Here is a 20,591-nt window from a genome sequence, read left to right as displayed (position 1 = left end):
CTTTTCTCTGCACTCTCGTTACTCTGTTAGGGTTTTTAAGAAACCGAACCGTCACAAAGGCGGGAAAATCTCCACACGGCGCTAGGGTTTCTCTTCGCCTTCTTCTTCCAGCTCCGCCACTTCGTCCGCCAACTGCGGCTGCGTCCGCGCGGTTAAATTTTGCAACTAGCGCAAAGAATGGAGAAGATTCAGTCGGATTTGAGAATCTCGGAGGAGAGGCAGAGCAGCCTCTGCAGAGCGTACGAGAGCTTGCATACCGAAGCGAACTCCGTCGTTCTGTTTTCTGTGCAGTGGAAGGAGCTCGAGGAGCACTTCGAGTCGACCCGTAGCGAGATCCGGACCCGATTACAAGAACTCGAGAACCGCGAGAAGGAGATGGACGATCTTGGGAAGCGGCTGGAGGCGTCGGAGTTGAGGTTTGACTTGGAGATGGCGGCCAAAGCTTTGGAATTGCGCGGAATCGAGAAGTCGATTGCGGAGAAAGTGAAGGAGTATGAATCAGGTAAGCTCCGCTTGAAATCGGTTGATTTGTCGATTGATGTTAAAAAGAGGCAAGTTTCGGAAGTTGAGAGCTTGGTTAGAGAGAAGGAGAGGGAGCGGGATTCGATTGATAGATGTATCGAAGAGCGGAAAAAGATATTGAATTGGTTTGTGAAAAATGCGGAAGAGAGGTCTGTAGAGATTGAGGCTAAAGAGAAGGAAGTGGAAGAGGTCAGGACGGTGTTGAGCAAGTACGGAGATGATATTGAGTTGAAAGAGAGGCGGTTAAATTCGATTGTGGAGTCGATTGAGGAGCGGAAGAAAGTGTATGATTTGAGAGAGGAGGAGATTAGAAGGGCGGAAAGATCGATTGAAGAATGTGACAAGAAGATGAAATTGAGAAAGGAGAAACTCGGTTTGATTGAGAAATCGATCAAAGGATGTGAGGAAGAGATGAAATCGAAAGAGGAGAAACTTAGTTTGATTCGGAAGTCATTGGCCGAATGCTCTAATACACTGGAATCCAGAGAGAATGCAATTAGGGAATTGGAGTTGAAAGAGAGGGATTTTTGTTTGCTCAAGAAACTGATGGGGGAATGGTCCTGTAAACTTGAATATAAAGAAAGGGAACTCGGCGGATGGTTAGAGAAGCTTGAACTGAAAGAAAAAGGATTTGAGCAGAAACTAGAGGAACTTCATTTGATAGATATGAGGGTTAATGAATTCCTCGATGAGGTTCGGTTGAAAGAAAAGCATTTGGATTCACTCCAACAAACGATACATGAACATGAAAAGCGTTTGGATTTACTCTCCAATGGACTTCAAGTTAAAGAAAGGAAACTTGAACTACAGGCCAGAACGCTTGAATTTAAGCAGAAAAAGTTTGATTCTATTCGTAAATCCGCTGAAGAACGTTCCAAGAAAATGACATTGGAGAAGAAGACTAATATCCTCAATTCTCAAGTGAAGATTGAGCAATTGGAACATAATCCTGCTAACAATCCCTCTGTTCCTTTGCCCGCAAGTATCCAATCCCGCATCAACTTGAGTGGTAAAGACTTGCAGTTGTTTCTGAACGAGCATTTGAAGAGACATGATTTATTGGGTACTGAAATCTCAGGGATTCTTCAAGCGTCATCAGACCCAGCCAAATTAGTTTTGGATGCAATGCAAGGGTTTTACCCTTCAAGTTTGGTTGTGGAAAATAAGGAGTGTGATTTTGACTTGAGCGTTATTAGGAGGAGTTGTATTCTTTTGTTACAGGAGTTAAAGAGAGTCTCACCGCAAATTAATCCTCCGGTGAGAGAAGAAGCAAGAAAGTTGGCAGGTGACTGGAAGGACAAGATGACGGTGGCAGTAGAAAATGGGTTGGAGGTTCTGGGTTTTTTGCTGCTTATTACTACATTTGACTTGACCTCCACTTATCCTGAGAGTGAGCTTCAAAGTCTTCTTCTTGTGGCTGGTCGGCAAGCACACGTTGCACAGGCTACTGGATTGAGCCTTGGCATCTCAGATAAGGCACCTGGTAAGCTTTTTTCTTTTATTCATATTTATATCTGAATTCTAACTTGTATAATTCTCTTTCCCTTATTTGAATATGTTTCCGCGTTAGATGTAAAAAGGGGAAATTGAATGCTTATAGTTCTTGCGTTGTAGATTTGCTTTATACTTACACATTTTCGAGTACCACCGTAGAGTGTTCATTTACTTTAAGAAGTTAATAAGCAATGAGTTTTAAGCATATCTCTAAACAAGAGATCCTTTTAGGCCTAGTTGTATTCTGCAAAGAAGTGTTTTTATTTGATTTTTCCTAAATACTTTATCCCGTCTCCTAGTCAGAAAATCGTATAGTTGCTGTGTGGTCATTTTATAACTATGTTGTTAGAGGCTCCTAGCATCTCTTGTCCATGCTTTTTTTTTTTTTTTTTTTTTGTGATTTATTTCACCGTGACCTCAGTGCTGGTGCCAAACACATGGTGCTCATCAGGTATCATTTCATGATTTTCATCCTTGATGCTAAATTATATTTTTAGGCAGTCACTTTCTCCAGTTTCCGCATAAATACCATCTGATGCTTTGGCATTTATGCAAAATAAGATTTCTGCCTAATTGGTATGCTACCACCACCGCACCTCATCTCTTCACTCAAAGCACAAGTGCCACGGAACTGGTCCGGAATGATATAAATATTTCAGTAAAATCTTAAATTCAGAATTACACTCAGTAACCTATCTACTGCCATTTTTTTGTACCTTATTGTAATTGCATAGAGTGCAGCATAACCTCTGTCAAAATTGTGGAACCGGAATCTTCACTGGCCAAAAGTGAAGCAACTTTATCTTCTCCAAATTTTCAACCAAGTGCCACCATTGATGCAAGGACTTTGCAGGGGATTTTAATTGAGCATATGAAGCAAAATCATTCAATGCAAAAAGACATGATGGCAGCTCTTCAATTGTCAACGGACCCAGCAAAACTTGTGTTGGATGTGATTCAAACATCTTTTGCTGGATACTGGGGTAGAGGAGAGGTTGCTTTAGATGAAACTTTCATGTCAAGCACGATCAACCTTTTGGAGGAGCTAATGAGAGTCTCTCCGAATGTTGGACCTCATGAGAAAGAGGATGCAATCAAGCTAGCATACACGTGGGAAGCAAAAATGAAAGGCAACACTGAAAATTCATTGGAGAGTTTGGGATATTTGCAGTTTTTAGCTACATACGGATTGCTTTATCGCTTAAAGAAAGATGAGATCAAAAAGATTCTTGGGATGATTTGTCAGCATAAGCAGGCCCTAAAAATATGCCAGACACTTGGTTTTGTCCCAGGTAAATTTCTTGAAAATTGGCTTTCATAGTGTTCTGTTTGTGCTCCACTTACTATTGGTCATTTATTTCTTGGAATGGTATTTAATTTCTTCTGAACTACGCAATATTTTGGCTAAAGTTTTTAACTACAGTGTCCTAGATGTCATAGACTCATAGTTATATTGTGCTCTTAAAAATAGTTATATTTGGGTTCTTGAATAGTTATCTTCGGGTTCTTAAACCTAGTTATCGTGGATTGGTTTTACACTGCCGCCAGGAGCTACTGGGTATTATCAAATGGCTGGATAATGAGTTAGAAACCGAAGAGTAGACGAGATGAGAGATAGGAAAATGCATGACAAAGTTAAGTAAAATCTTGTTTAGAGATTGCTTTTGGCTGGTTTTGTCTGGATTTGTTCTACATTGTAAGCTCATGTTTTTCGGGAGCTCTGTAAATTTTTGCAGAAATGTGTCTTTTGATTGGTTCGGAATTTAGTTTGTGGAAATATCCTCTCCTAGATGAGAGTATCGTTTAAACATGTGTTTTCTCACGGAACTGTGTTTTCCGGCATAGTTATGATTGTTATTTCTTTTCCATCTTAAATATGATTTCTTTTGTTAATGCATTTGCTCATTGAGTGCAGTTCTTTTTTTGAAACGTCTCTTGAACAGTTTGATGATCACGCAATTCCGTTTTACGTGTAACAGAATTTGTTAAGAAGCTAATTGAGAGGAAGCAACTTTTAGAGGCTGCTAGACTTATTTGCACCTTCAAGATAGCTGAAAAGTTACCCCCGGTACCGCTTCTAAAAGAATATGTGGAGGGTGCAAGGAAGTCTTGCAGGACAATGTGGAGGAAAAAGAAATCACTTGATGAAAAGGTACTTTCACTCTTTTTTGGACCATTTGATATCTGCTTCCTGAATCTAAGCCATCCAATTTAAATGCTGATCCGGCATGGCTTTTGCTCACAGGAGGAGGTTGTAGACCACTTAATAGCTGATCTAAGAGCTGTGACTCAATGCTTCCAAGATTACAACCTCGAGTCTGATTACCCATCCAAGGGCATCGATATACTGATAGTTGAGCTGGTAAAAATGAAGGAGAACTGGAGACGTTGTGAGCAATCTCTTGTGTCCAAGGTTAAGCAAGAGGTGAATGAACCGTCTCCTGCCTCCAACGTCGGACAAGAGGGGGAAAAAGCGGACCAGTCTCCTTCCCCCAAGGTTGGACTAGAGGAGAGAAAAGCTTCTCCTTCCTCCAAGGTCGGACAGAAAGAGAAGAAATCCCCTCCTTCCAAGGTCGGACAGGAGGAGAAGAAACCGTCTCCTGCCTCCGAGGTCGGACAAGAGGGGAAAAAAGAGAAGGCACCTTCTCCTGGACAAGAGGGGGAAAAAGAGAAGAACCAGTCTCCTTCCTCCACGGTTGGACAAGAAGAGAAGAAAGCCTCTCCTTCCTTCAAGGTCGGACAGGAAGTGAAGAAATCCCCTCCTTCCTCCAAGGTCGGCCAGGAGGAGAAGAAACCGTCTCCTGCCTCCGAGGTCAGAAAAGAGGTGAATAAAGTGAAGAAACTGGTGAAAAAGGCGAAGAAACCCTCTCTTGCCTCCAAGGTTGGACCAGATGATACAGCGGAGAAGAAACCGTCTCTTGCCTCCACAGTTGAACAAGAGGAGAAAACAGAGAAGAACCCATCTCATGCCTCCACGGTCAAACAAGAGGAGAAAACGGAGAACCCCTCTCTTGCATCCACGGTCGAACAAGAGAGCAAAACGGAGAAGAAACCATCACCCTCCAAGGTCGAGCAAGAGGAGAAATCCGAGAAGAAATCTCTTGCCTCCAAGGTCGAACAAGAGGAGAAAAACGGGAAGAAGCGCGGTGCCAGCGCTTCCGGCTCTACATTTCAACGGCAACAACGTCAAAGTAAACGTCCTCGGACACATGTATCCGCAGTTACACCGTACGGAATGTCGACCATCCCTCCTGCCTATATGTACATGTTCTGGCCCAACCCTCGGACATATGGCTATTATTAAACCTAGTACGAAGAACCAGCCATGCATGCTAACCTTGAAGGACCAATGCGTGCGGTGCTAATTTTGATTTTTGCCACCCTCTTGTGGCTCAGTTGTAGAAATCTTCGCTTGGCTTTTTTGGATCCAAGAGTTTTAGAAATCTCTGACGTAGTTGGACTAGTATTTTGAAAACATTAATATAGATGTTCGATGTTTATAGACGAGGTCTTGGTGGCGGTATTTCAAGTTACTCACGTACATGAATACGTGAGAAAAAGTTAAAACGGCGGAAGTATGTGATTAGTTTGGAATATTGCTTCAATAACTTCCTGGTATACATACTATACAATGATGTATTGTCTTCGAGGATGGTCACACAACCTTAAATTTGATATTAAGAGTTCGGATTAAAGCATTTAATTCTTCAACATTGATATCAAATCACAGCATTTAACTCTCCAACATTGATATCAAATCACAAATTTAAGGATGCGGGCCCATATGGATTAACTAAGAGAAAAACTAATGAAAAGGGTTTGAAAACTTTGAGTTTTAATGATAAAGACAAAATAAAGGGTAAAGTGAATAGTATCAGGATTGGCTTTTTAGTGTAAAAATGTGGTTTTTCGTTAAAGTGAACAGTACCGAGTGCTTTTCGTTAAAGTTCCCTTAACTAAGAGCTTATTTGAAGGTGTTTTTAAAATAGCTGAAAGGGGTTTATGGTAAAAATGTTTTTGAAATAAATTCTTAATAAAAATGCAAGTAAATACTGAAAAACAGTTAAAGTGCTTAAGTGATTCCTAGAAGAAACACATAACTGGTGCTTCTTGCAGAAAACACTTGAAGTGTTTTTGGAACCCAAAAATATTTTTATCTAAAAACCATTTCAATCATTTTAAAAATACTTACACAAGCTCTAAACCTCGGATATAAGTAAGTTTCTTTCCATACGTTCTCCTCGTAATCGTTTGTTATCAACTGATCATCATTAGCCCTCATGTTTAACTAATTAGAGAGTGGTGGATTATTGTTAATTTTTTATTCAGGATAGACTTGCATGGCACAACCATCGTCATGTTAGCATTTTGCACTAATGAAATAAGAACGTTTAAGTTTTTATCCAATTTTTTTTCTTTATTTCATTAGTACAAAACGTCATGCTTTAATATATTGATTTCATATAGAGTAAATTGTAACAATAGTCTTTTAACTTTAACTCAATTAGAGCAATAGTCCCTCAATTAAAAATTCATTACCATTGATCCCTCAACTCATCAAAACATGTAGCTATGGTTCCTTATCAAAACATATAGTTATGGTCCCTCAACTAAAAATATATTACCATTGGTCCCTCAACTTCAATCCAACTGGAGAAATTGACTTTAACCCAATTAGAGCAATAGTCTATCAACTTTAACCTAATTGTAGCAATGGTCATTCCAACATAATTTATTTTAACAAAATTCTGATGAAACTAACGAAAAAGATCATAGCTACACATTTTGATAAGTTGAAGAACTAATGGTTATGCATTTTTAATTAAACGATCATTACTCTAATTTAATTAAACGATCATTACTCTAATAATAAGTTGAAGAACTAATGGTTATTTTCATAACTCATTCATTGACAAGAGACAAAAATTTCCTGTTTTGGTGAATGCTGAGTCAGCCCTGCAAACCGAAAAGAAAAAAGAAGACAATATATATTATCTCGCTGAAGATTTCCAGAAAAGCTGGCAATCGGATACAAACAATTTCGAATAAGGATTTGGTGCCGGACCCACCAATGTCAGATCTCTCTTGTGTTTTTTTCCCTTAAATGTAGTACTAGGCTACTAGCTACTAGTACCCTCTCTCTTTCTTTCTTTTTTTCCATTTTTGTGCAATGTAGTACCATCTTCACATGGGATGCAAATCGCATTTCTGGCAATGAGTTTACTTTTTGGATTAATATTTTTAATGTTTTAATCTCAATTATCGATAGTAAAATTACGAGTGAATGACTATTCTTTCGTCGCCAGACAAACAAGATAACATTTATGCATATGATAGCCTTCCTATTCTTCGATCGTCGGATCGAATGAATTGAAAAATATCAAGTAAAAAATTTACAAGAATGTGCTGGAGGTAAAAATGAGTGTGTGATAGCACTTTTGTATGCCTAAAACGTTAGATCTAACAATTTTTCATCTTTAACGTTGATAATATAGTTACGTGTGTTATTGTTTTTAGTATTTAAATAAATATTTATTTGTTAGGTTATGACTCAAATGAGAATGATTAATAGGCGATCAAAATCAAATCTAAGTGTTTTATAATGCGCGAGTTTATAATTATGCACCAAACTACTTGTTTAATGTTTTCAAGTGTGACTTAAATGCTATGAAACACTAAGTGCTAAGTGTGTTTTAGTTGTTAAATTTTATTTCAAAAGTCATTAAATTTTCTATTTTCAATTTATTTTTGTACCACTTAGTTTTACATACTATCAAAGAAAAATTGAATGTTTTGACCCACTTTATATTTATTTGTCATTTATATTTTAGTTATAAGGTTGTTGGAAAGGCAAGACGAGTATGTGGGTATTGGCAATAATAACACTATGTATAATTCATTAAATGTGAATTAAAATGTTCGTTACTTTTAAGAGCATCTCCAACGTACACATCAGCTATAATAATAAAAAAAGAACATATTAATATTCTCCAACCGAAGTGTTAAATTCTATGTGGCGATAACATGGATTGGCAGAAAAAGACGTTGCTGTCAAATTTGACAGCAGCTTCAAATGTTTTTTTTATTAATTTTTAATTAGTTTAATCATTTATTATAATTAATGTTGAATTGACCGATGCAATTATCCTACTTTTTTATTCTTTTCAGTCAAAGAAGGTGAACATATTACTGATAAGGTGAACATATTACTAATTAAACTTTAAATGTCATTTATTAAATTTTAATTAGTTGAATAATTTATTTTATAAAATAATAAAATAATAATTTAATTTGACATATCGGTTGGAGAACAAAACTTTACAAGATGTCAAAGTGCCACATAAGCTGTCAAAATTTAAATTTTATGTTCAAAAATTGACATCTCCTTTGGAGATGGTCTGAGAAACCTTTTCTTTATACAAGCTATTTTGAGGAGAGAAAATTGAATCTGAAATCTCAAGTACAATAATAAACCAACTAAGGACATCTCCAAGGGAGATACAAATTTTAAACATAAAATTTAAATATACCAGTCTATGTAGTACTTTGACATCTTTTAAAATATTGCTCTCCACCCTATATGTCAAATTTAAACATTAAATAAAAATTCATATTTATCTTTTTTGCATTGGTTATGAAAGGCAAGGAATTATAAGGTATAAAAATATTTAAACATTGCATTGATAATGAAAGAAGATGAAAAGGCAATGTTTTAACCAATAAAAAATTAATAAAAAGTATTTAATAATTAAACAAAAAAAATTTGAAGCTACTAACAGCAACCATCTCTGCTGCCATTTTACGTCATACCATATAAGAATTAAAATTTCGGTTGAAAAACATTAGTGTCTTCTTTTTTTATCATTATTACTTATGTGAGCTTTTTGATATCTTTTTAAAGACGCTCTAAGCTACAAACTCTTGCAAGTCAATAAAACTTCCAAAAGTCAAGATCACTGATGACTAAAATATATTTTCCAACAAAAGCACTTCAAAACGAGATCTTTTCAATAAATGAAAGAAAGAAAATGAGTGTTTGATTAAATGTTTCCATAACTGTGGTTGCTTGGTTAAACAGTAAATTCCCATTTAAAGAAATACAAAACAAAAGAAAATTTGAAAATGCAGGACACGTGTCAAATTTTAAAACTCTATCCGACTGTCATTTCAGATGTATGATCTTTGAGCAGAGCATTGTATAGAATCACCTGCATGGTTCAGAAGCGTTGAACGACAGTGCCTCCTCACATCTCCAGAGCTCCACACAGGGCTTGGAGAAAAGTGATGGAAACTTGCGGGCGCTGGTTGGAGGTTGAAGACGAAGAAGTTTGCCCTAGTTTTTCCACAAAATCCACTGCTTGAAAATCTTAAAACCCCAACTCAAAGGTATGTCCAATGGCTTCCTTTCTCTCTTTCAGTTTCTGAGAAAATGAATAGGTTTTCTAGGGTTTGGAGAAGATGAACAGTCCTTTTAGGGGTTTTATGCTTTAGGGTTTTGGGAATTGTACCTTCCATCCCATGGCAGTGATACCAACTACCAAGCACAAAGCTTTTTTCTGCTCTTTTCTGTTACTACTCTGTTTGTAGGGTTTTGGGTTCCATGGCAGGAGAGTTTTTCAGAGGCAACCTGGATTTTTGTGTTTATTTTTCATTTGCTTGAGCTTTTTCATCGGCTCTTCTTCGTGGCCGTGTCGTCTGTAACAAGTTAGGGTTTTTACAGGGGAAGGAAAGCTAGAATGGAAGATAAAGGTTTGAAGTTGGAAGAATCTGAGTTGAGGCAGGGAAAGCTGGCCCTGCAATTTGAGGGCCTTTTGGACTGTATTGATTCCGCCCGGAACGAGATCCTTGGCCTATTTCAAGAGGTCCAGGATAAGGTTAAGAAAATTGGAGTTTTACAGAGCCAAGTCGAAGTCAAATCTGAGGAATTGCGTGGAATTGAGAGGTTGATTGAAAAGAAATCAAATGAGCTCGAATCACTCGAGTCCTCCTTGTGGGACTGTCAGTCATCGATTGAAGAGCACAATGAGGAGCTTTCTGCTAAGGTGAAGCGGCTGGAAGAAGTTCAGAGATGGGTTAGGGAGAATGAGAGGGAGTATGATTCGATCAAAAAAGGGATTGAACATGGAAGAAGTAAATTGAATTGGTATGAGTCCAAGGAGGAAAAATTGAAAGGGGTTCTACGAACATTAGAGATATACAATGAGGAAATTGAGTTTCAAAAGAAGCGATTAAATGAGATTCGGGGGTCAATTGAGGAGCAGAAGGAAGAACTTGCTTTGAAAAAGGAGCAGACTAAAGAGGCGGAAAGAATGGTTGATCAATGTGACAGAGAGATGAAGGATAAAGAGAAGAAACTTAGTGCGATCAAGAAGTCGATTGAGGAATCCTCTAAGAAAATTGAATCAAGAGAGAAAATTATTGATGAAATGGATTTGAAAGTGAAAGATTTTTTCTTGCTGAAGAAATCCATGGAGGAGTGGTCTACCAAACTCGAATTGAAAGAGAGAGAATTCGAGTCCAAAGTTGAGGATCTTACTTTGATTCATAAGAGAGTGGATGAATGCGTCAAAGAGGTTCAGTTGAAGGAACAACATTTGGATTCACTTGAAAAATTGATTCGAGAAGGAAAAATGAATTTGGATTCACAAGAAAGGTTGTTAAAAGAATTCTCCAATGGTCTTGAATTAAAAGAAAGGCAACTTGAGCTTCGGGATAAAGAACTTGAATCAAAACGACAAGATATTGATTCGATCCGAAATTCTACCCATGCTAACAATGTCATTGTTTCTTCTTCCACAAGTAATCACTTCAGCATCGATAGGGATGGTGGAGGCTTGCAGTTACTCATGAAAGAGAGTGTAAAGAGAAATGATTTATTGAGTAGTGAATTGGCAGCTTTTCTTCAAGCGTCATCAGACCCAGCAAAATTGGTTTTGGATGCAATGCAAGGGTTTTACCATTCAAATTCGATTCAGGACAACAAGGGGTTTGATTATGATCTGACAGTTATAAGAAGAAGTTGTGTTCTTTTGTTACAGGAGTTGAAGAGGTTATCACCACCGATTAATCCTCCGGTGAGAGAACAAGCAATTAAGTTGGTGGATGACTGGAAGGAAAAGATGACAGTGGTGGTGGAAAATAGTTTGGAGGTTTTGGGTCTTTTGTGGCTTCTTACAGCATTTGAGTTGACCTCAACTTATGATGCGAGGGAGCTTCAAAGTCTTCTTGCTTTAGTTTCTCACCCAGAACATGCACCTCAACTGCGCCAGGCCCTTGGCATCACATACAATGCATCTGGTAAGAACTGTCATTTTCTTCTCAACTAAAAACATATGTGTGTCTGTTACATGCGAGGGATTTTCTTCTCAACTAAAACATATATTTATATCTGAATTTCTTTAGAATGATATGCGAGCGTTTCGCAGTCTCATTCTGATTCTGATTGGAATAATAACTGATGGGATGTCAAAGTTGCAATGTTTATAATGATTGCATTGCGTATATAGATACGATTTGAAGCTGACCCTTCTTAACCAATATGTTGGCTCCTCCACTGCATAGAAGTGATCCCTGCATTAGCTGGTATTTGTAAAGGGCATGTTTTTAGCTATGCATCACACACCTCCTTTGGATCTAACTTTTATGAGAGTCTAATAATAAGGTACACTCTGGGGCAGGATACTCGTTCTCTGATATTGGCCAGTGGGGTAGATTTTCCGTATGGTTCAAATTTGACTTTGAGGCTGTGCCTTTCTAATTTACACACTATACCATCTGATATCTGAACTAACATTTTCTTATTTATGTCTGGGTTTTTTGTTTATATATATTTAGTGTTTCTCGGTATAATTTGACCCAAAAAGCTATGCCCACCGCCACCTATTGGTTATACTTGAGTAGAAGCACAAATGGCACATAATGTTGTAGATATCTTTTGATACATTACATTCAGAATTATTCAGGTACTGACCTGTGTGCTGCCTCGTTTTGTTTCCTATTACAATTCCATAGTATATGGCGCCCTGTCAGTCCCTGTCAAAATTGAGGAACCAGAACCTTCAACAGTCAGAAATGTAGCTACTTCTCCTTCTCCAATTCTTCAACTAAGTGCAACTGCCACCACAGATGCAAGGAATTCGCAGGACTGTCTAGATGAGCATTTAAGTGGGAATGACTCAGCTAATAACAAATTGCTTGATGTTCTACGACTGCCAGTAGACCGAGAAAAAGTAGTTTTGAAGCTGATGCAAAAGTCTCTTGATCACTACTGGAGCAATAGAAATGTTGGTTTCATAGCCAATCTCAAGAAGACCTACATTCCCATGTTGAATGAGCTGATGAAAATCTCAACAAATGTTGCCCTTGATGTGAAAGAAGATGCAGTCAAGCTAGCAGTCCAGTGGCAAGCAAAAATGAGAACCGATACAGAAAACTCGTGGGAGATTTTGGGTTTTTTGCAATTTGTGGCTGCATATGGATTGCTTTCTACCTTGAGTGTAGATGAAACTGTGATGCTTCTTGGAAACATATGTCAGAATAAACCGGTCCTACAATTATGTCAGATACTTAGTTTTGCAGATAAGATCCCCGGTAAGTTTCTCAACAACATGGCATTGATAGTGTGATGTTTGTATTCCATTACATTTCTTTTCAGTTTACAATATTTTGGCTATCGATGTTTGTAACTGTGAATACCTAGATGTCATTTCTGTGTCCATAGTGCCAGGGTGATAGCTAGGGGTTGCTTACTGACTTGAAAAATCGTCTTTTTTGTTAACACCTTTGTTAACAGTAACTTCAGGTTTGGGTGATGAAACTGTCATTTATTTCCGAAACTGATCTGAAGCAGTTTGATGAACCTGCAATTTTGTTTTGCAGGCTTTATTCGGGATCTGATTGAAAGGAAACAGATGATTAAGGCTGTTAGATTGATTTGCACCTTCAAGTTAACTGACAGGTTCCCGCCAGTAGTACTCTTAAATAATTATGTGGAGGATCTAAGGAAGTCTTTCCGTGCAATATTGCCGGGAAAGAAAAGAATTTATGAAAAGGTACCTTTACTTCTTTACATCCAATAGCGATGCTTCTTGAATAGTTAAACCGAGGACTCCTCAGTGTATATGTAATATATATTTACCATGGCTTATATTTTTCTCACAGGATAATGTAATGAACAACCTAATAGCTGATCTGAGAGGTGTACTTCAGTGCATAAAGGATCACAATCTTGAGTCCGAATACCCATATAAGGACATTGAATTGGAAATAGTTCAGCTGGAAAGACTAAAGGAGAACTTGAGATTCTTGCCGACGGGGACTGCATCCAGGTGTGAACAGCAAGAACAGGAAAGAAGGAAGAGATGCAGTACTAGTTCTACCGCCCAGTTTCAACCACCAGAGAAACGTCAAAATAGAAGTCATCCAACAGCTCTAGCAGCTGCTGCTAGATCCTACACAACTTTCCGTTCGCAGTTAAATCCATCATCTCAGCTATTTGGAAATAATGGACACCCTGGGCAGTTTAGCATGTTTGCCAACCACCATGAAACTGGTTGCAGTTTTGTTTCCGAGCAGTTAACTTCATCGTCTCAGCTGTATGAAAACTATGGACACCCTTTGCAGTTTGCTATGGACCATGAAATCGGTGCTAATTTTGGTCCCATGCAGTTAAGGTCGTCCTCTCAGCTGGCTGAAAATTTTGGATTACCTGCGCCGCTTCCTTTGGCTTCCAACGAGCATGAGATTGGCACTGATTTCAGTTGTATGCAGGATGCCGGATTATATAACTCTAATCAGTTCTTGCCCGGCACTCATCGTTTTGGCCGTAGAGAAACCTAGCAGGAAACCCTCCACACAAGTAAACTTTGATGAACCACTTTCAACCCCAGTGTGTAGTTCTGATTGTAGTTTACACCGTCCTTATACGATTATAACGTCATCCTTGTGTCGCACGTAATTGTATCTACGACACGAATACGGTAGGGAGCCAGCCTGCTTTCTGTTTGTGGGTTGCACTACTTCCATTTGACTGACTCTTGTAGTATAGAAACCTGGAGATGGAATACAGTCCTTGACATGTTTAGAAAACATTATTGTGTGGCTTAGGATGTTGTACAAATTCTAGCTGGTGTAAGTTCAAAGCATTTGGGTGAATTCCTACGGTGCTCTGGAGTATCCTAGACTCCGGAGTTTTTAACTGTTAGAATACTATTAAAAAAAATTACACTGACCAAGATTTAACGGTTATAAACTCAGAGTATAAGATACTTCGAAGCACTGTAGAAATTTTTACTATTTGGATAGCAAATAAAAACATGTCTTTCCTATTTTGAAGCCGAAGTATAGGCTCTGTTTTGTCTATGCAAAAGACAACCAATGAACTTTTTCAGCTGATAGCTCAATATATGTCCCTTTCTATTTTCGTATAAGCCATATTGGAATAGGGAGAATTGAACGCTTGACTACCAGCGTAGAGCTAAAAAACTCGTAACTTATTGAGTTATAAGCCCTTGTTTTTAGCTCTTGCTTATTTCTTCTTGGTTTAATGCACATTTGAAATAATTTATCTGGTTGAGGTAAAATAATATTTGATTGCTCATATGATTTTTAAGTGAAAGATGAGATTGTAGAAGTTTCATGGAATGGATTATTTGATATTTATAAAAATTATTATGTTTTTTGAGCCTATTATGAACGTTATGTATTACTATTATATAGTGTAGTTGCATGTGGTCTAATATTTTAGTGAAAAGGATGTTAAGTTTTTAACGGTGCATTTCAGTTTGGAACTCCCTCATTCCCTAAATTATTGTAATAGTTTTGAACTCTTTTTCTCCCGTTAATAATAAATGAAAAAAAAATGTATTCTATGGTGCAAGTCGTGCAACACTCTTAATTTTCAGTTGGTTTGAAAGCTTTGACAAAGTTTTAGCGACTCTGGAGTAGAATTATCTCCCCTCAAATTCCTTTCTCATTTCCTCCTCACTTTTTTCTTTGTCTCTCTCTGTAAGAAATCAATACAAAATATTAACATGATTTAACTATAATCGTTCAAATATAAAAAGAATTTAGAAGAAAGAGAATATCACAAATCACTGCGGTAATGAATATCGTACTTTATCAGTCTTTTCTCCTAAAGAAAATTATCAATTTTTTTCATAGAAAGAAATATATTAATAATTTTTTAATTATTTAAATAGGTTGCAGTCCCACCAAATATTGACACAAATACGGATCTGTTTCTCTCCCTGCAGCAAAAAGGTATTTCTAACATAAGACCAAACTTTGACCGATCAGAGGCCGATGCGGGAAAAATCTAGACACGTGGCGTTTGACAATAGGGAAATGCCAAATTGGATTGTTCATCCCTTCGATCATAAGACACTTGCATGATTACCCATGTGGTGAAAAAACTAGGAATTAAACCCCTGTAGTCTAGAATGTTAGCAAATTTAATCCAAAAGTAAGATTTCTGTTAAAGGACTGTTAAAAGTTAGGGTAAAACTGTATTTTCAGTTCCAATTGACATTGAATTGGGTTTTTTTTTTATTTAAAAAATTAAGCATTATTTTTTTTGTTAATTGTTATAAAAAATTATTTATTTTAAATGTCAATTGGAACTGAAAATACAGTTTTACCCATACTTTTAACAGTCATTTAACAAAAATCTTACTTTTGGACTAAATTTGCTAACATTATTGACCACAGGGGTTTAATTCCTAGTTTTTTCACCACATGGGTCATCATGCAAGTTTCCTGTGACCACGGGATGAATAATCCAATTTGGCCATAGGGAAACAAAACTCGTTTCTGATTGGCCTAATGGCCTGACCCGGTTAGACTGAATCCCATCCGTTCATTCACCACACATCTAAACCAACGGCCCAGATGCATCGTGCAATTAATTAAGCCACTGAGTACTGCATGTGAGGGACTGAGAACGTCGAGCTGAAGAAGAAAGCTTGAAGCTTCCGCCATAGCCGATACGTCGTCGTATTGCAGCAAAACTGAAAGCCGCAACTCAGGTACGTCGATACGGTGTCGTATTTTAGCTCTCTCTCTCTCTCTCTCTCGCATTCTGGTTCAACATTTCACCTCCTCTGTTTTGGGGGTTTTTGTTTCTGAGAAAATTGGAAATGTACCTTCTCTGATCGCCAAGGCACTTTAGGGTTTTATCGTTTTTCGCTCTGCATTTTCATACGGCGTCGTATTTCAGAGATTAGGGTTTCTATTTCTATATTTTTTTTTTTGCAGAAGTTGCAGAGACGCCAGCGATGAAAACGATGGTGTCCGGTTCGGATGAACCGAAGTTGAAGCAGGGGAATCTGGCCCTGCAGTGGAAACACTTCTTGGACCACTTTGACTCGCTCAAGACCCGGTTCGAGGAGCTCCAGGACCGTTTTTACTCGGAGCGGAACTCGCTCCAGACACGGCAGCGGGAGGTTGAGGAGCGCGAGAAGGGGTTGGAGGCCAAAGTTTTGAACTTTAACTCGGAAATGGCGTCTAAAGCTCAGGAATTGTATGAAATCGAGAGATTGGCGAAAGAGAAAAGAAGAGAGGTTGGTAGTAAGGAAAAATGGTTGTTGGAAAACGAGGAATCGGTTAGGGAGAAGGAGAGGGAACGTGATTTGATAAAAAATGATATCGAAGAGCGAACGGAGAAATTGAATTCGGTTGTGAAAAGTTTGGATGAGAAGTCGAGAGAGCTGAAGATGAAGAAGGAGGTGGCTGAGTTGAACGGAAGGCGATTAAATGCGATTAAGGGGTCTATTGACGATGTCATGAAAGATTTTGTTTCGAAACAAGAGCAGGTTAAAGCGGCGCATAAATCTCTCGAAGAATGTCATAAGGAGATTCAATCGAAAAGGACGATACTTGGTGCCGTTGAAAAATCGATAAGGGAATGTTACCGTACACTCGAATCCAAAGAGAAAAGCATCAGGGCAGTGGAGTTGAAACAACAACAATTTGAGTTGATGGTTCAAGAGTGCCAGAAGCATTTGGATTCACAAGAAAAGTTGTTGCAACAACGTTGCCATGGACTCGAAATGAAAGAGAGGCAACTCGAAGAGCAGGTCAGAGTGTTTGAATCTAAACAACGAGAATTTGATTTGATGGTTAAAGAACGCCAAAAATGTTTGGATTTGCAAGAAAAGTTGTTACAAGAAGGTTGCCACGGACTTGAAAAGAAAGAAAGGCGACTTGAAGAAAAGGTCAGAGAGTTTGAATCGAACAAAAAAGAATTTGATTCGATGATTCAAGAACGCCAACAACATTTGGATTCTGAAGAGAAGTTGTTACAAGAAGGTTCCCATGGACTTAAAATGAAAGAGAGGCAGCTTGAAGAACAGGTCAGAAAGCTCGAATCAGAACAAAAACAATTTGAAGCGCTGCAAAAATCCAAGGAAGACATCCAAAACCTGAAATCCAAGGAGAAGACTAATTGTTCCAGGGATGGCAAATGCTTGCAGGTTCTTATGAATGAGAATTGGACGAGAACTGATCTTGTATGTGGCGAAATCGCAGCTTGTCTTCAGGCGTCATCTGACCCAGCAAAGCTCGTTTTGGATGCAATGCAAGGGTTTTATCCTTCAAATCAGACAGTGGACACCACTGAGTTTGCCTTTGATTTGACAGTTATTAGGAGGAGTTGTATTTTTTTGTTACAGCAGTTGAACAGATTCTCACCACAAATCAACCCTCAGGTGAGAAAAGAAGCAAGGGCTTTGGCAGCTGAATGGAAGGGTAAGATGACTGCGGCGACTGGAAATGGATTGGAGATTTTGGGTTTTTTGGAGCTTGTTGCTGTGTATGAAATCACAACTGTTTATGATTCAAAGGAGCTTCAGAGTCTTCTTGGTACAGTGGCTGAGCATGAGCAAGGAACTGAGCTATGCCAGGCCCTTGGTATCACAAGTAAGGCACCTGGTTTTCGGTTTTATTTACGTTATCTGTTTATTCATTTAATATAACAAGTGGTTGTTATATCATGTAGAGGATAGAGCCTTAAAGTTTTCGAAGTAATTACTTAATCCTTTTTGCTGGCCTGAAAAAAACGTAATCAGTTTTACTCGTCCCACTTTTATAACTGTGTTATCTAAGGATTTCGATCTGCTGTGTCATGTTGTCTTCTCATTTATCGTTTAAGTATCTTAGTGAAGGTGTCTGGTGCCGCACATACTCTTGCTTTGAACCGTTTCATCCCAGATCTTGTTATTGGAGTTTTGCAAATTCTTCTTGTTTGATCGTTTAGGCAGCCTCTGTCTCCAATTTGCACATAACACGATTTGGTGTCTGACATACCACTTAAGTCTTCAGTCTTCAGTAAAGCACAATTGTCAAATAATCCATTTCTTTGTTCTTCTTGCGATTGCACAGCGAGCAACAGCGTTTCTTTCCCCATCAAAATTGAGGAACAAGAATCTCCACAACTTATAAATGTCGCAGCTTTATCTCCTCTGGATCTTCAACCGAGTGCAACCACAGATACAAGGAATTTGCAGGGCTCTACAGATGAGCATTTAAGTGAGAAAGAGTCCGTACAGAACGAAATGCTTCTTGATCTACAAATGTCAATGGACCCAGCAGAACTTGTTTTAAAGTTGATTAAAGAATCTTTGGCTCAATGCTGGAGAAAAAGAGATGTTGGCTGTGAATCAGCTGTCATGGAGAATAGCATTTCCCTGTTGAATGATCTAACGGAAGTCTCCATGAAAATTGGGCCAGATGTTAAAAAAAATGCAATAGAGCTAGCAGTCCAGTGGAAAGCAAAAATGAGAGTTGATTCTGAAAATTCAATTGAGATTTTGGGGTTTTTGCACTTTATAGCTACATATGGATTGGTTTCTACCTTTAACAGAGATGAGATTGTAAAGCTTCTTGGGACGATTTGTCTGCACAAAAAGGCTTTGGAATCATGCCAGGCAATTGGTTTTGCAGATATGATCCCTGGTAAGTCTCTTGATTCATAGTGTGGTGTTTTGTTCCAGAACCAAAGCTCTTATCTGTTTCTGTTGGTAGTTTACCAATTTTGGCTATATTTGATTGTATCTGAGTGTCCTAGATGCGATTCCTGTGTCCATTGTGCTAGGGCGATAGGTTTGAGCCGGTTTTATACTGCCTTTGGGATTTAATTGGTCTAACATTTGCAAATGGCTTGAAGATGATCGATGGAAAACTTCATGGGTCAATATAACTTATCATGAAAGAGTACATGAAGCTTAGAAAGAGATTATTTACAGGCTAGACTGAATTTTCATTGAGGATGGATTATAATTTGCAATTCTCGTTACGGAGCTTCTCTGGAGCTGTTTGATGAATCCGTCAATTTTGTTTAAATGCTGCAGATTTTGTTCAAGATCTCATTGAAAGGAAGCAACTGATTGAAGCTGTTAGATTGATTTGCGGCTTCAACTTATCTGCCAGGTTCCCTCTGGTACCACTCTTAAAAGAATACTTAAAAGAATATGTGGAAGGTGCAAGGCAGTCTTACTGCACAAAATGGCTGGTAAAAAGATCACTTGATGAAAGGGTACATACATCTTCTTTGGACTTCCAATAGCTGCTGCTTCATAAAAAGTTAATTTCGGGATCATTTACCCTCTTCGATACAAATATACAAATTTCAAGCCTTAATTTTGTTCACAGAATGTGGTGGTAGACAACCAAATAGCTGATCTGAGCGCTGCGATTCATTGCATCAAAGACAATCACCGCGAGTCAGAATTCCCATACAAGGACATCGAAAAAGAGATAGTTAAGCTGGAAAAGCACAAGTTGGATTGGAGACGTTCGGTTCCAGTTGTTGGCTCCAAGGGTGAAGGAGAGCAGGAGAAAGGGAAGAAACCAAATACCAACCTTGTATCCTTCAAGATCAAACCGCCTGAAGAGCGTAACTGCAAGCGCCTCAAACGGCTTGCCTGATGGACTCGTGTGCATAGTAAAACCGAAAACCTCGACCGTAGTATTAGCCTCTAGTTACCTGCTAATTGCGAAGTTTGATAGGTTGTTGTCAGCTGCCTTCTTTTGAGTTGCATTGCCTTGCATTTGGGAGGAGCAGTTTGTTTAACTGACTTCAAGGTAGAATTGTTTCTCTGTGGAAACAGATTATGTTGCAAAACCTTGAGAGATACATGAAAGGAAATGTCTTGACTAATTCTTATATACATACATACATATATATAGATATATATATATACACACACACACACTCTTTTAGCTAAATATTTGATTGCTGATATGAAATTCTAAATCAATTTCTATGTACTTTAAAACTTAAATATGAGGATTCTTCAAAAAAAAAAAGGGGGATTTTTTTTCTATACAACCGATATTCAACACCAAATTCATCTAATTACAAAATATGGAGATTTAAACTTGAATGTAGAAATAGGAGGAACATAATGTTCTAATCCAAATTTGGTATATATATATATATATATAAGACCATTATTATATCATTTTTTTCCTTTTAAGTAAAGACCAAGTAATCCCACTAAATAGAAAGAGGTTAATTAAGCCCAAATTCAAAACAGATCAAATTAAACCATCTTAGGAGATAATTTTTTTCCACAAGC

At 38.0% G+C, this 20,591-nt stretch overlaps 3 protein-coding genes across 5 annotated transcripts; all 3 read left to right on the top strand.

The window, feature by feature from the left end:
• LOC126620051 (FRIGIDA-like protein 5) lies at positions 1-5,624 on the top strand. Of its 2 annotated transcripts, XM_050288513.1 has the most exons (5): positions 1-2,005; positions 2,751-3,308; positions 3,996-4,168; positions 4,262-4,993; positions 5,129-5,624. In XM_050288513.1, the coding sequence occupies exons 1-5, from the start codon at positions 178-180 to the stop codon at positions 5,318-5,320; spliced, it is 3,483 nt and encodes a 1,160-aa protein (XP_050144470.1). In that variant the 5' UTR covers positions 1-177; the 3' UTR covers positions 5,321-5,624. The 2 variants fall into 2 exon arrangements, with proteins under 2 accessions (XP_050144470.1, XP_050144469.1); XM_050288512.1 differs by having other exon boundaries at positions 4,262-5,624.
• A 3,606-nt stretch (positions 5,625-9,230) lies between these two features.
• Positions 9,231-14,382, top strand: LOC126617697 (FRIGIDA-like protein 5). Its single transcript, XM_050285738.1, has 5 exons — positions 9,231-9,402; positions 9,737-11,313; positions 12,028-12,606; positions 12,895-13,067; positions 13,177-14,382. Exons 2-5 carry the CDS (start codon positions 9,753-9,755, stop codon positions 13,852-13,854), a joined length of 2,991 nt encoding a protein of 996 aa, XP_050141695.1. The 5' UTR covers positions 9,231-9,402; positions 9,737-9,752; the 3' UTR covers positions 13,855-14,382.
• A 1,554-nt stretch (positions 14,383-15,936) lies between these two features.
• Positions 15,937-20,170, top strand: LOC126617803 (FRIGIDA-like protein 5). Of its 2 annotated transcripts, none has more exons than XM_050285862.1 (5): positions 15,937-16,040; positions 16,270-17,931; positions 18,394-18,966; positions 19,362-19,522; positions 19,663-20,170. In XM_050285862.1, the coding sequence occupies exons 2-5, from the start codon at positions 16,290-16,292 to the stop codon at positions 19,936-19,938; spliced, it is 2,652 nt and encodes an 883-aa protein (XP_050141819.1). In that variant the 5' UTR covers positions 15,937-16,040; positions 16,270-16,289; the 3' UTR covers positions 19,939-20,170. The 2 variants fall into 2 exon arrangements, with proteins under 2 accessions (XP_050141819.1, XP_050141818.1); XM_050285861.1 differs by having other exon boundaries at positions 19,362-19,546.
• Positions 20,171-20,591: the final 421 nt, after the last annotated feature.

The sequence above is a fragment of the Malus sylvestris genome, chromosome 4 (genome assembly GCF_916048215.2).
Source record: "Malus sylvestris chromosome 4, drMalSylv7.2, whole genome shotgun sequence".
Classification (NCBI taxonomy): Eukaryota; Viridiplantae; Streptophyta; class Magnoliopsida; order Rosales; family Rosaceae; genus Malus; species Malus sylvestris.
The sequence above is the reverse complement of the archived record's forward strand: the minus strand, read 5'-3'. Positions and strand labels throughout refer to the sequence as shown.